This window comes from Oryza glaberrima, chromosome 2, assembly GCF_000147395.1.
Source record: "Oryza glaberrima chromosome 2, OglaRS2, whole genome shotgun sequence".
In the NCBI taxonomy this organism is placed as follows: Eukaryota; Viridiplantae; Streptophyta; class Magnoliopsida; order Poales; family Poaceae; genus Oryza; species Oryza glaberrima.
In genome coordinates, this window is record NC_068327.1 from 12541424 (window position 1) to 12554548 (window position 13125).

Genomic DNA, 13125 nt, shown 5'->3' on the forward strand with positions numbered 1-13125 from the left:
ATACCCTCTACCCTATCCGTTCTCAACTATCTAAAATTCTTACTCATGTACTAGTACCCAACCCCACCAGAATACGCAACCCACCAATTAAAAACAAAAGGCATTTCCAGCCACATGAGCTTGGCAAAACCACAAGACAACATGGACAAGTGTCCCCTTCTAGCTACCATGATTAAAAAAGAAAAAAATAAGAGATAGAGAAAAATATTCCTCCTCAAGTCCTAATATTTTGTTAGGTAGCTCCCCCTCCCCTTCCAAAACTTGCGTCCACCACTCATGTGTGGCCAAGTGGAGAATCCCCCTGTGCCAGCTTGGACTCTCTCATCTCACCCCTTTCTTTGCCTTGTTGCTTTGGTTGGACAGCCTACACTTAACCACATTCCCTTGCCAAAGCATCACCTCCTTCCCACCCCTCCTATATATGCACAAACACACATATACTCCACATATCCAGCTGCAGTTGCCTCTTCTACGCTACCAACAACAACAACGACGACGACAACAACAAGAAAGCGCACAACAACAACAAGAAGAAGAGGAGGCAACAAGGAGGAGTTGAAGTGGAAGCTTTCAGCTCACCTCTGCTCCCATTCTTGCGCTTTCTCGGAGCGCAGGAATGGGCGCGATCGGGGAGTGGCGGAGGGGGCCGGTCATCGGCCGCGGCGCGACGGCGACGGTGTCGATCGCCACGGACCGCCGGACGGGCGGCGTGTTCGCGGTCAAGTCCGTGGACGTGGCGCGCGCCGGCGCGCTCCGGCGCGAGCAGGGCATGCTCTCTGCTCTGGCCTCGCCGTTCGTCGTGCCGTGCGTTGGATCCGGCGTGTCGGCGGCGGTGGACGGGAGCGGCGGGGCGTGCTACGATCTGTTCTTGGAGTATGCGCCCGGCGGATCGCTTGCCGATGAGATCAAGCGGTGCGGCGGCCGGTGCGAGGAGCCCCAGATTCGGTCGCGGGTGGGCGATGTCCTGCGCGGGCTGGCGTATGTCCACGCCGCCGGGATCGCGCACTGCGATGTCAAGGGCCGGAACGTGCTCGTCGGCGCCGACGGGCGCGCGATGCTCGCCGACTTCGGGTGCGCGCGCTGGATGGCGGCCGAGGACTGCAATGCCGGCGGCGTGACGATCAGGGGCACGCCGATGTTCCTGGCGCCGGAGGCCGCGCGCGGCGAGGCGCAGGGGACGGCCGCGGACATCTGGGCACTCGGGTGCACGGTCATCGAGATGGCCACCGGTGGCGCTCCGTGGCCGCGGTTTGCCGACCCCGTCGCCGCGCTCCACCACGTCGCGCACTCCGTCGACGTCCCGGAGTCCCCCGCGTGGTTCTCCGCCGAAGGGAAGGACTTCCTGGCGAGGTGTTTGATCAGAGACCCAGCCAAGCGGTGGACGGCGGAGCAGCTGCTCGAGCACCCGTTCGTCGCCTCCGCGGCATCCGATTCCACATCCAAGGCCGTGCAGATCGAGCAGCGCGTTTCCCCCAAGAGCATCCTCGACCAGTGCCTGTGGGAGTCCACCTCGACGGACTCCGACGCCACGGTGGCGCTCGCCCCCGCCGACCGTCTCCGCGCATTGTCGGCCGGCGCGTCCGTCGCGCCCGACTGGACCTGGAGCATGGACGACTGGATCGCCGTCTGCGGCGGCCGCGCCGACGACCACGACACCACGCCGTCGCCACAACCCGACACCACCACCAGCTTCTTCCGCGGCGATGAGGCTTCGTCAGACCTTGTCTTCCCCGGAGGCGGTGAGCTCGCGGCCGCCGCCGACGGCCCGCGCGGCCACGACGACGACGACGACGACGACGACCACGGCGTCTCGAGCTCACCCTGCAGCTGGCGCCGCAGTAACAGCGCGATTAGTGGCTGTAATAATCGCAATAATAATAGGTGCTGTAACTTTACACAGACAAAGCAATGGAGTATCAAGTTGGTTAAACCCTCCCCGCGTCCGAGCTGGCAGCAGATTTAATTACTTTCCCGCGTGCCGTTTCGACCGCCCGCGCCCACTTTTTCACCTTTTCGGCGGTGTCCTTTTCCGTCACGTGCCGGGCGTGAGCCGTAATTAGGAGGCTACCACTACACCCTACTCCCTACTAGAACAGGTTACGGCCTCTGACAGGTGGGGCCCAAGGAAGCGTACTGCAAACACGAGTCGGTTTAGAAATTTTAATTAGGCGTGGTGTGGTACTACTATTAGTTGCGCCTAATCGTGTTGGTTTTGGTTGAATTTTGGCATGAGGTTTGCGAGGGGGAATTGGGGTTGGGTGACGTGCAACCACCTGGGCCAATAAGTTTTTGGGTGCAGGTGAGACTGAGAGAGGCGCCTTTGCGGTTGCGGCCACTGTGCCATTGATGGCGAAAAGCAGCGAGATTACGGGAGTTGAACGGTCGATCGAGAGTCGCGTCGCGTCCGGGTCCGGCTAGCTAAGATGGTTGGTTCGTTGGTTGGTTGAGTCGTCGGCGTCCGTTGCTCGCTGAGACCCACACCGATTCGTCCATTGATAGTTTGCTACACTTGACATGTACCCTTGGTTGTACCTGAGCTGCTATAGGAACGGCAGATGCTTTTGGGCGAAAATGTTGGTACGGTTTTTTCTCCCTCTGCTTAGCGTTAGTGCTAGTGTTAGGATTGGGTGATGCAGTGGCCTTGCCTTACTATGCCATTATTTAGGAGGAACCAAGAGTCAAGTCGAGAGCAGGAAGCAAACTGGAGTAGCTAGCAGGGCCTAAAGTACGTGAAGGCTACGCAATCGATAGCTATATGTTCCCTAATTAAGGAAGGCCCAACAGCGATTATTGAGACAGTGCTCCATTTCTTTAAATATTACGTATAAGCTTTTAATTATTCCTATATAGTAGTATTTTTTTTTACGCAGAAAGTGCACACAGCCACCCACACACACCCATCTAAGCAAACTATTAGGGTGCGTTCTGCAGCGGTGGGAGTTTCAAAGTTTTAGAGAGTTTAATGGTACAGTAAACTTTATCTCTAAATCATTTATAGCTAATCTAATACCCAATTCAATTCGTACAACGGTTACCTATAAATATGTACTACACCATTAATATCTAATTCCACATCTCATATACACATAATATTTTGGAATACGTATCACAATTGGCTATAAATCTGTAGCTCATTTCTCATCTCTCTCTTATCTTCTTCATATATGCTTATAGATGACTTATAGTCTGCTATTGTACTTGCTCTTATATGTATACTTTCTTTTTTTTTGCAATTTTATTTTTAAGTGAATTTATTAGAGCTGCATATTTTTTATGGTAAATACACACATATATAAAAATGGTTCTACACTCCTCACTGTACATCAGCAACGATTCCAAATCAAAGCTGGTACAGGGTCCAACCACCGGACCTGTTTTGATTTTCATGGATAAAAAAATCATCTTAATCAGCAACACTATAATTTTGACAAATTTGATCTTATATTTGTAACATGTGAGATAATGCCTTTGGCGTTTAGGATTGTAAAATTTAATTTTCATTTTTCAAGATAAATGGAAAATTATCCTCTCTTGTGCATCATAACAAACCAATAATTACAAAACTTGCTTGAATATAACACACACAGTATCTATGTACTTTTAATAAAAGAAACTGTAACACAGTATATAAAATGAACAAATTAATGGTGATTAGTGAAACACACCATTACATTTTTGATGTGTTTCAATCAGGTTCGGAGCACCCAAATTTAGGTGCCAATGGAAACGTCCCCCTTACACATAAGTAGTACAGTAGCTGGAAGAAGAAGGGTGCCTACCCACAATTGGGCGACAGATTCAGCTCACGCACCTTAATTTGATGGACACACGCGTTCCAGGTGCGCGCACGGATTCGTCCGGTTAAAACACAAACATCACCGGAGGTCGGACGACGGACGGAGGTGCATGCACATGCGTGCATGAATGAGTTCACGCGGCTCGCGCGCGCGCGCGCGAGGCACTCTTGCTCTCGTTAATTTGGGCCAGTGTCACGCACCTACTTACGTGCCGCTAATCCGCACCACGTACGCATGCACACACACAAGGGCCAGAGGAAAACGTGCACGCGGCGTGAAAACGACCGGCGGAATCAAGCGAGAGGCTAGCGTCAAGCCTTCCGAATTCTGATCGATGGCGAGTCGCGTGCGTGCGGTGCGGCCGATCGACGGGCGATCGAGTCGAAATGGATGGATGGATGGATATGTTTGGTCGCAAGCACACTCCATGCCAACAAGTGCCGTACAAGCCTCCCTTCCCCCCTTCCCGAACTGCCGGTGATTGGCTGATTGGACCTTTTGGAGTTTGGACTCTCCACTCTCGCCGCGCACACACGATTAATGCGATGATGCGAGAATGATTATTGGTGGCTAGGGATGAAAACGGAGCGGATACGGACGGATAATGCTCATACCATATTTGTTTTCATATTTTTTGCCGGATACGGAAACGAATACGGATAGCTTGAATACGGAAACAAATACGGACTATCTCGAATATGAATAAGAATCGAATATGATTGGACACGAATACGGAAACAAATTTTTCTCGGAACACGAAAACCAATTCAACTTCTAATAGAAACAAATATCAACATATATAATTAGCTCATTTTATATAAAATGTAGTATAATTTATAAATATTTTTAAAATTTTAAATAATATTAATAATGTGGACTAGTGTTAAGAGATGAACTACTATTAAAATCTAAAAAGGTATATTGAAGGTCATAGAGTTATAAAGAAATAGTGTATGTCTTGTGGCTTCTGCGGATATCCGAATAGCACTGTTCACCGGATATCCGAATTATTATCCGTATCCGACGAAAACCCTGATACCATATTCGTTTTCGTTTCCGAGAGAAAATATCCGTATTCGTATCCGTATCCGAACTATCCGAGAATTATCCGATCCGAGAGGTATCCGTATTCGTTTTTATCCGGAGCGGACGGAAACTATCCGCTCCGTTTTCATCCCTATTGGTGGCACATATAGCCATCGCACCATCACGGGGTTGCTCTACAATCAAGCATAGCTACCTCTAGGCTCTAGAGCGTCCTTACCACTGTTTTGTCTATCTATTTCCTCCATGAATAAATTTATCTTTCACCACCTTATTTGTTTTAAAATAACTTTATCTTTCAAGCAATTAGAGTTTGTAGAGTGAAAGACAAATTCATTAGAGCAAGTTTTATAGTGAATGATACTACTATCTTTAAATTTAGCCATGTTATCTCTAGTGCACAAACTCCCAAATTTTCTTTTTTTTTATTTTCACACTAGAAATCGTATAGAGGTTGTTTCTTACATGAAAGGTGGGCCTATTCTCTCTTCCTCACTTCTCTCCTCCACCTCATCGTTTGCAAAAATAGCTAAAAGATACCTTAAGTTTATTCTCGCCTACGAAAATCGATGTTCACAGGCGTGGTCTTAAGACGCATGCCTACAAAAATAACTTATAGGCGGACCTTTAAGCCAACGCATGTGAAAATTGATTTTCACAAGCGAGACCTTGAGACGTCTGCCTGCACAAAGTTAGGCCTCATAAAATCCACCTCCGGCCGAGCTCCACCCGCTAAGTCCTCCTTCCCTTCACTCACTCACCTCACCCTCTACCCACCTCCCCTTCCCTTCACACCCTTACCCTCCACCATCCGGCTGGAGGAGGGAAGGGCCACAGTGGCGGCCGAGGCGGCGCAGCCCTCCCCTCCCTCCCTCCCTCCTAGATCCGACCGGAGGAGGGAAGGGTTGTGGAGGCGGCCACAACAAGCAGCGGCGGAGGCGGCGCTCCCCTTCCCTCTCTCCACGCTCCCAGATCTGGTCGGAGGAGGGGAGCGACGGTGGCGGCCGAGGCAGCGTAGGCCTCTCCTCCCTTCCTCCCTCCTACATCTGACTGGAGGAGGGGAGGGTTGTGGCAGCGGCGGAGGCAGCTCTTCCCTTCCCTCTCCCCCTCCCTGCTCCCAGATCTGGTCGGAGGAGGGGAGCGACGGTGGCGGTGGAGGCGCTCCCCTCTCATCCCTCCCTCCATCCCTCCCTCGTAGATCTAGTGGAGGACGGGAGCGATGGTGGTGGTGGCCACCGCATGCAGCGGTAGAGGTGGCACTCCCCTCCCTTCCTCCCAGATCCGACCGAAGGAGGGAGCGATGGTGACGGCGGCCACCGCAGGCGATGGCGGAGGCGACTCTCCCCTCTCTCTAATTAGTATATTGATGTGGTATTGTTCCTTACATATATTGATACTCTTCACCACGCCGATACTGATGAAGTTCTCGTTGATATTGATGTGACTCGTCATGCCGATACTGATGTGATTGTCCCCTGAGCTGAATTCCTCGATCGATTAATTCATCAATTCCTTTCTTGTTCAAATTCTACAATGTGTTCATCAAAACTCCAGATTGATCGAACAAAGCATGCATGATGAATTGCCTTATTCACTGTATGTTGAAATGTTCCAACCATCAACATGGGGAATTGAGTCCTATGAATCAGACCCTGTTGCATCATGACGAAAGATTGAAGACAACACTTTTAAAAATCAGCCACAAATTGCTCCACCTGTTGCTTCTGTTCTTCTGTCAAATTCTCCATTCTAACCAGGATCTTGGAATCAACTTCTTCTTCAGACATGTTGGAATAAATTTTGTGTCCTACCAGGCGTGCCAATTTATGTTGACGTGAAATTTTGTTGTGACACATGAAGACCTGAGAGATTTTCTTAACTCTAGTGCATGTCCTGAAATATCGGGCGTGCCAGTTAGTTTGATCCTACAACTGACAAGATAGATAAATTGATGATTAAAAGAGCCGATCGGCCAATAAGCCGATGTAGCGATACTAACCGATGTCGATAGGATTTTGGACAATCCGCTATACATCCGATGTAGATTCTAACACTTAGATTAGGACAATGGAAGAACTTGAACAAATGATCCAATCGGCCGATGATAATATGATGAAGCAGATGTCCAATGAACCAATCGGCCGATATTGACATAGAATATTTAAATGTAGACTTGGTTAAAGCATACAATGGCTGGAAGTCTGATTAAAAAAATTACTTATCGGCTAGCACTCCGATAAAATGTAGCACAAATCTATGAACTTAACAAGACTTAAATTATTAGTAGTAATATTGAAGATCGGACCTAAGATTATGTCTGATCAAATAAGCTAGATAAGTCGATAGATCTATGCTAACATGATGGATATAATAAATCTATTTAAAATAACATTATGATTATAGTGATGTATTGGCTAAGACAAAAGATCAAACTAAACCGAGACAGTCACAAGTAAATCGATGTGTCACAAAACACGATGCAATTAAAGGTAGAATTGAAATATCGGGTAGGCAAATATACCAATCGAACCAGATCAATCCAAGAGATTGAAGCGATGCAGCCTTGAACAATGCCGATATAGCTGATACAATGGCTAGGGCCGGCGGAACTTAGGCCTTACCCCTTCACCGAAGATAGAAGCGATGCAACCCTGCGTCGGATGCCATGTTCCGTCAGTGATAAAAACCTCGAAAAAGAGAGTGACGATGCGCCGAGAGATGTATTGATCGAGAGATATTTTACAATGACCCTGGGTGTACACATTAATACCCATGGGTAGATACTAGTCTTTATTGGACAAGACACAGACTTTCCTAAAGATAAAGTAAAAGATATAAGTATTGATCGAATTCTAAACAATCTTTCCTAAAAATAAAAAAGAAAACTACCTGACTCTGCTAATTTCGGTTAAGGAAATTAATCAATTGCAGGAAGCTTATCCAGAAGCGACCGAGTTCGAGAAAGAATCGTGAAGACTATGGCATGGCGGCATAAGTTTATCTATTAATTAGAAAAAAATTGTTAGTTTCCGTTTATCTTTAGGAAAATGTGTTTAGTGTCTGATAAGGACTTTATGTTTTCCTTTTATCTTTAGGAAAATTTCTTTCTTGTCCAACAAGGACTAGTATCTACCCATGGGTATAAATATGTACACTAGGGGTCATTATAAACTATCTCCCGATCAATAAAATTACTCTCGACGCATCGCCACCCTCTTTCCCGAGGTTTTTACTTACACGACTGAACTTGGCACCTGATGCGGGGCTACATCAGCTTTCGATCTCCGGCGAAGGGGCAAGTCCTACGTTCCGCTGACCATAGCAATTGTATCGGCTACATTGGTGTTGTTCAAGGTTGCATCGCTTCGACCTCTTGGATCATTCTGGTTCGGTTGATATTTTTGCCTACCTATTTATCATATATCTTAGTTGATCTAGTTTAGCATCTTAATTTAATCATATCGGCTGAGATTCATTTTAGGGTTTATGCTGGTATCAGCTAAATTATCTTGCTAGATTAGATTAACTAAGGTATCCACCACCCTGAAAATTAGTCAAAGTATTGATTGTTTAGAATTTATGCTTCTTTGCATACTTTTGTGATGCATCATTACTAGTCGTGCTTAGAATCATAAAGGCTAACCTGTCTTTGGTTATAATAAGAGTTTCATTCGGGTTTCAACCGATGAGTTATCTGGACTTTACATTGGCTTACAAGGATTGTATATAAGTTGGTTTTAGCCGATTGCAACAAAGGTTTCATTGAATATCGAATCTTGTGGATTTTATGACATCGGATCTCCAGCCAAAGTATGCTTTAACCTTTGGATTAGTGTTTATTCTATTATATCATTATTAGCCGACTAGTTTCTAATGGATATATTATTGTTTTATTATATTACCATCAGCCGATTGTCTTTGTATCGTTATCTACATTGGACATATAGCCAATTGCTCAAAACCCTATCGACATCGGCTAGTATCGACATTGGCTGAAACTATTCCATCGGCTTGTTAGCCGATCGGCTATTTGATCTATTGTTTACATATCTTCTCAGTTGCAGGATCAAACTGACTGGCACGCCCGCATCTCATCAATATTTTGGACCTAAACTGGAGCTAAATAGAACTTCCGAGCCGTTGCTGTTATTGACTTAGTTCGTGCCAACATAGTTCTGGCACCATCGGCCGAGCGCGGATTTCCCGACAACAATACCATTGTAGCGACCCTCGTATTCCACTTTCGAGGTAGAATACCGGTCTACGGCTCATTCCTTAGTAAGAATTAACTTACCGAGAAATAAGCACACCAGAGTAGCATAGCAGAAACAATTGTAGCGAAACCCATTAAATAAAAACCATAGAAAATAGCTTTTATCAACATAATAACTAAATTTATCTCAACAACAATTTCCAATAATGATCTTTATCTTGACTTGATACTGACCATGCTTTACTTCATATACAACTCCTGAATTTTTCTCCTTGCTGTTCATCTTCCAAGAGAACCTTTTCGACGCCTAAAGAGTTAGCTCAAACATCTACGAAGGATAATATATATATGGGATGAGTACGAATGGTACTCAACAAGTCCAACTATAGCAATCCAACAAATACATGCTCATAATCCACTTGCATAATACATATATCTCCAAATCCCATAATCCAACAAGGAATTTTATGCATGTTCATAAAACAGTGTAGTAAAAGCTCATATTAAGTAATTATAAAATCTACTGCATATAAAGCACCACAGGTATTAGAACCTCCGATAGGTTCCTTTCCTGCCGCGTTCGCAGTTTCTACCCGAAACAGGGAGTGACATATCACAATTCATACACTCTGCAGAGGTGTGTCGCTGTACCCACAGATGCCTTAAACCTTTTAATGTCCACGCCCGTCGGCGCTTGAAGCACACTTCATGGTGTATGCCGGCAAGGCTAAGGTCACAAGCTTTTCATCAATCCCATTTGGCAATTATCTCTGCGGGTGATTCCCGCAACAACGGCGAATCATCGGATCCCGCAACAACGGCGATCCACATTATCTAATCGGATTCCGCAACAACGGCAACCCTCATCGCTAGCCCACGCTCACGGGATTCGCGGAAGTCCTTAAGTCCGCAGGATAAAGCCATTAAGAAAGAACTACTAAGCCAGCCTGTCCCATTCCAGGTCATATGGTCGACACGATCGCTACGGCGCTTGAATGTCATATAACAGTTGTTGTTTAACCTTATGATGATAAATATATGCAACTGAACCCCCACCACCATGGCAAGTTCAGAATACATCTATAGTATGACCGATTGCTCCACCAGTCAATCCAATCCATCAGCATATTTATTTTAATCATAGAAATTATAATTTAATGCAATGTGATACATATAGATTGCAATTACAAAAATATAACAAGAGATGTTCAAAGATGTTGGACTTGCCTGAGATACCCACAATCGAAGAACGAATAAATCATTGAAGAACTCCAAGAAATCCAAGATAAATATCCAACTGTAAAAATATGACGAATTAAAACTAAAACCAAGAATGTAGATATTAGTATGATGCACATGATATGTCTAACCTTAATATCATAGCTGATCTACAACACTATAGGTTATTGACTCTCACCTCAAGACTCAACTAGATGAACCATATATATTTTTAAGTTAAATATAGTTAAATATATTTGTATGTTTTGATTCGGTAAAGATCTATGATTTATATAACAAAATTGGACTAAAGTATATAGTGTTAAAACAAACATCATTACACTTTTATTTTTAAGAGAGTAATTATTTAAATTGAAAGAAGTTTTACCTTATTTGAGAGAGATTTATATTTAATAATCAATAATAATTAAATTCAATAATACACCTATATACAGCCCACATGTAAAAGCCCACTACACCACCTTCTTCATCTTATCTCTTTTTCCTCGTTCTCCCCTTCTCTCCCTCACGGCTCACGCTCTCCCAGTGCCGCCGCTTCTTAGGCAGCGCCGGCGACGCCGCCGCTCTCCCTAGCGCCGGCTACCGCGCCCCACTCCGGCGACCCCTCAAGCAGATGTCCCGCAGCCGCGAATCGGTTTATTGGCTCCACGCTTCTCTGCCCCTAAGCTAACCCCAGCCACCAGTCTCCTGCTGCTGCAGCCGCCGTGGAGATGGCTGGTGGAAACACAGCGCAACTCCGGTGGCTGCATCCCTTTCCCCCATAGGTGAGCTACCTATTCCATCCTCCCATATCTGATTCCTATTGTGATGTACTAGTGTGGTGCCCTCTCTTGTATGGTGTTGTTATGTAAACTGTGATGTACTGGTGATGTTTGTGAACTTGTCCTAATGAATACTTAGGGTTGTATTTACTGGATCTAGGGTTCTTGAGAAATTGGCTTGCTAAGATGGATGATGCCTATATGTTCATGATGAATGAATGCTGACATGAATAGGCCTATGAATTGCATTACTGAAATTTAAACCACACTAACATCATTGGTCCTTATATATGCATACATGTTTAATTGACTGAATCTTCTGAAGTTAGTGACATACTAGCAGGATCAGATCTTTAACTAAAATCTTATTTAATGATGAAGCAATTTACATGGTTCCACACTTGGAATATCATGGGAAGGTCTGGACCATAACTAATTAAATTATCACCTATGAAACATTATCATGAATACAAATTGATGGCAATTTATTCCTCTATATGCTCTACTGCTACTGCCTCTTGTGTTCTGTTTATCATCTCCATATGCTGTAGTGATTAATAACCCAATTTATAAATTACTTTATTACAATGGTTGATGAGGACAGTAATTAAACTATTGGTAAACTAATTATATATATGCAACTTATCCAGATGCTATGTTCTAAATCTAAACAGTTGCTATAGACTATATACTATAGAAATCTATGGTTTTCTACTCATTAATCTTATCACCCCAATTTGATTCTTTTTACTGGAACACACTACTCATCTTCTATATCTGTATATGCACATGTCAATGTTATGCCCTGTTTACATGACTAGAATCTGAAAGCTTATAAGTTCACATGCATGATTTGGTTCTTCTATACATGCTCTATTCCTAAATAATTTATGTCATGAACACCAGTTGATTTTATTCAAGAATTATAGCTACATACGCTTATTGTTACTATTCAGATTTCTTCTATGATAATTTATATATGTCAGGATTTAAAGACATGCATTTATCTTTAACTTTATCCCAAAATTTTGTTACTTTTATTCATTTAGTATTGCCAAGGTTTTTGTCAAGATGGATGGTATATATATATCTGCATGAAACTCTAGCTCTAACAAATGCTGTTAATATGTATGCAGGATCTACTCTCCTCCCCTATTTTAATTTTTTGGTTACCTCGGTTGATTCTACCGTGATTGAAAAATGTGTGGTTCAGCTCCTCCTCCAGAACTCCAAGTCTTCTCTTCTACTGCTGCTCTTCTGGATCTAAGGTGATTTTGCTAGAACTGAGCTTCTCCACCTTGAGCTTGACTGATTGTTTCCCCCCTCTTGAACTGAACCCCCATGCTCTACTTGGAACTCAGGTAATTCTCCTCCTTGGCTCTTGCTCTACTGGTAATATTTGACTGCTTCCTGACATCTTCCTTGATCTGCTTCTGGTGATTCTCTTCCTCCTCTTCAGACTGATCCTCTTGCTTGATTTTCGCTCCATCTTGCTTCTTGACCTGAGTTTCATCTCTTCCTAGAGCTGAAACCCTTCTTCATCCAAGAACTAAACAACCCTGCTTCTCCTTCAGATTTGGTTTTCCTCTCTCTGATTACTTGGCCATGGTTACTACTACTGTTGGTTCATGTATTGGTTTGAGCTGGACTTCAGTTGAGCTATTTCTCTCTGGGTGGAGCTAACACTTAAGCTAATTTTTCCTGGAGCTTGGTTCTATGGTTGTAACTACTACTGCCGCAGCTGCTGCTTGTTTTGGTTTGCACGACCAACCCGAGACTTGGGTTGGAAATGATTCACACAAATTATTTTATCAATGATAAATATTGTACTGGTGATTCACCTGCTTGCATGGCTATTCCCATCCTGTACTTGTGACACCTCAACATGGCTGTTCGGTGGGATAACCTAAAGCTATTTGTTAATTTCCTTAATTAATGGAAAATTGGTAGAGTCTGAGGTGTTTGATACTTTTGCACTTGAATCCCTCAAGTCTGGTAAAATTGGAGGTTACCATTAGTTTAGGGACTGATTTGTAATTTGTTCTATAACGCAGGGTCCCTTTTTGAAATA

The 13125-nt window shown here is 44.4% G+C and overlaps 1 protein-coding gene and 1 long non-coding RNA gene across 2 annotated transcripts; both read left to right on the forward strand.

The window, feature by feature from the left end:
• The first annotated feature begins 461 nt into the window (after nucleotides 1–461).
• Nucleotides 462–2066, forward strand: LOC127764036 (mitogen-activated protein kinase kinase kinase 18-like). Its single transcript, XM_052288848.1, has one exon. It carries the CDS (start codon nucleotides 617–619, stop codon nucleotides 1961–1963), a length of 1347 nt encoding a protein of 448 aa, XP_052144808.1. The 5' UTR covers nucleotides 462–616; the 3' UTR covers nucleotides 1964–2066.
• An 8687-nt stretch (nucleotides 2067–10753) lies between these two features.
• On the forward strand, nucleotides 10754–12888 carry LOC127764039 (uncharacterized). Its single transcript, XR_008015800.1, has 2 exons — nucleotides 10754–11057; nucleotides 12191–12888. It is a non-coding gene; the product is annotated as an uncharacterized LOC127764039 (long non-coding RNA).
• Nucleotides 12889–13125: the final 237 nt, after the last annotated feature.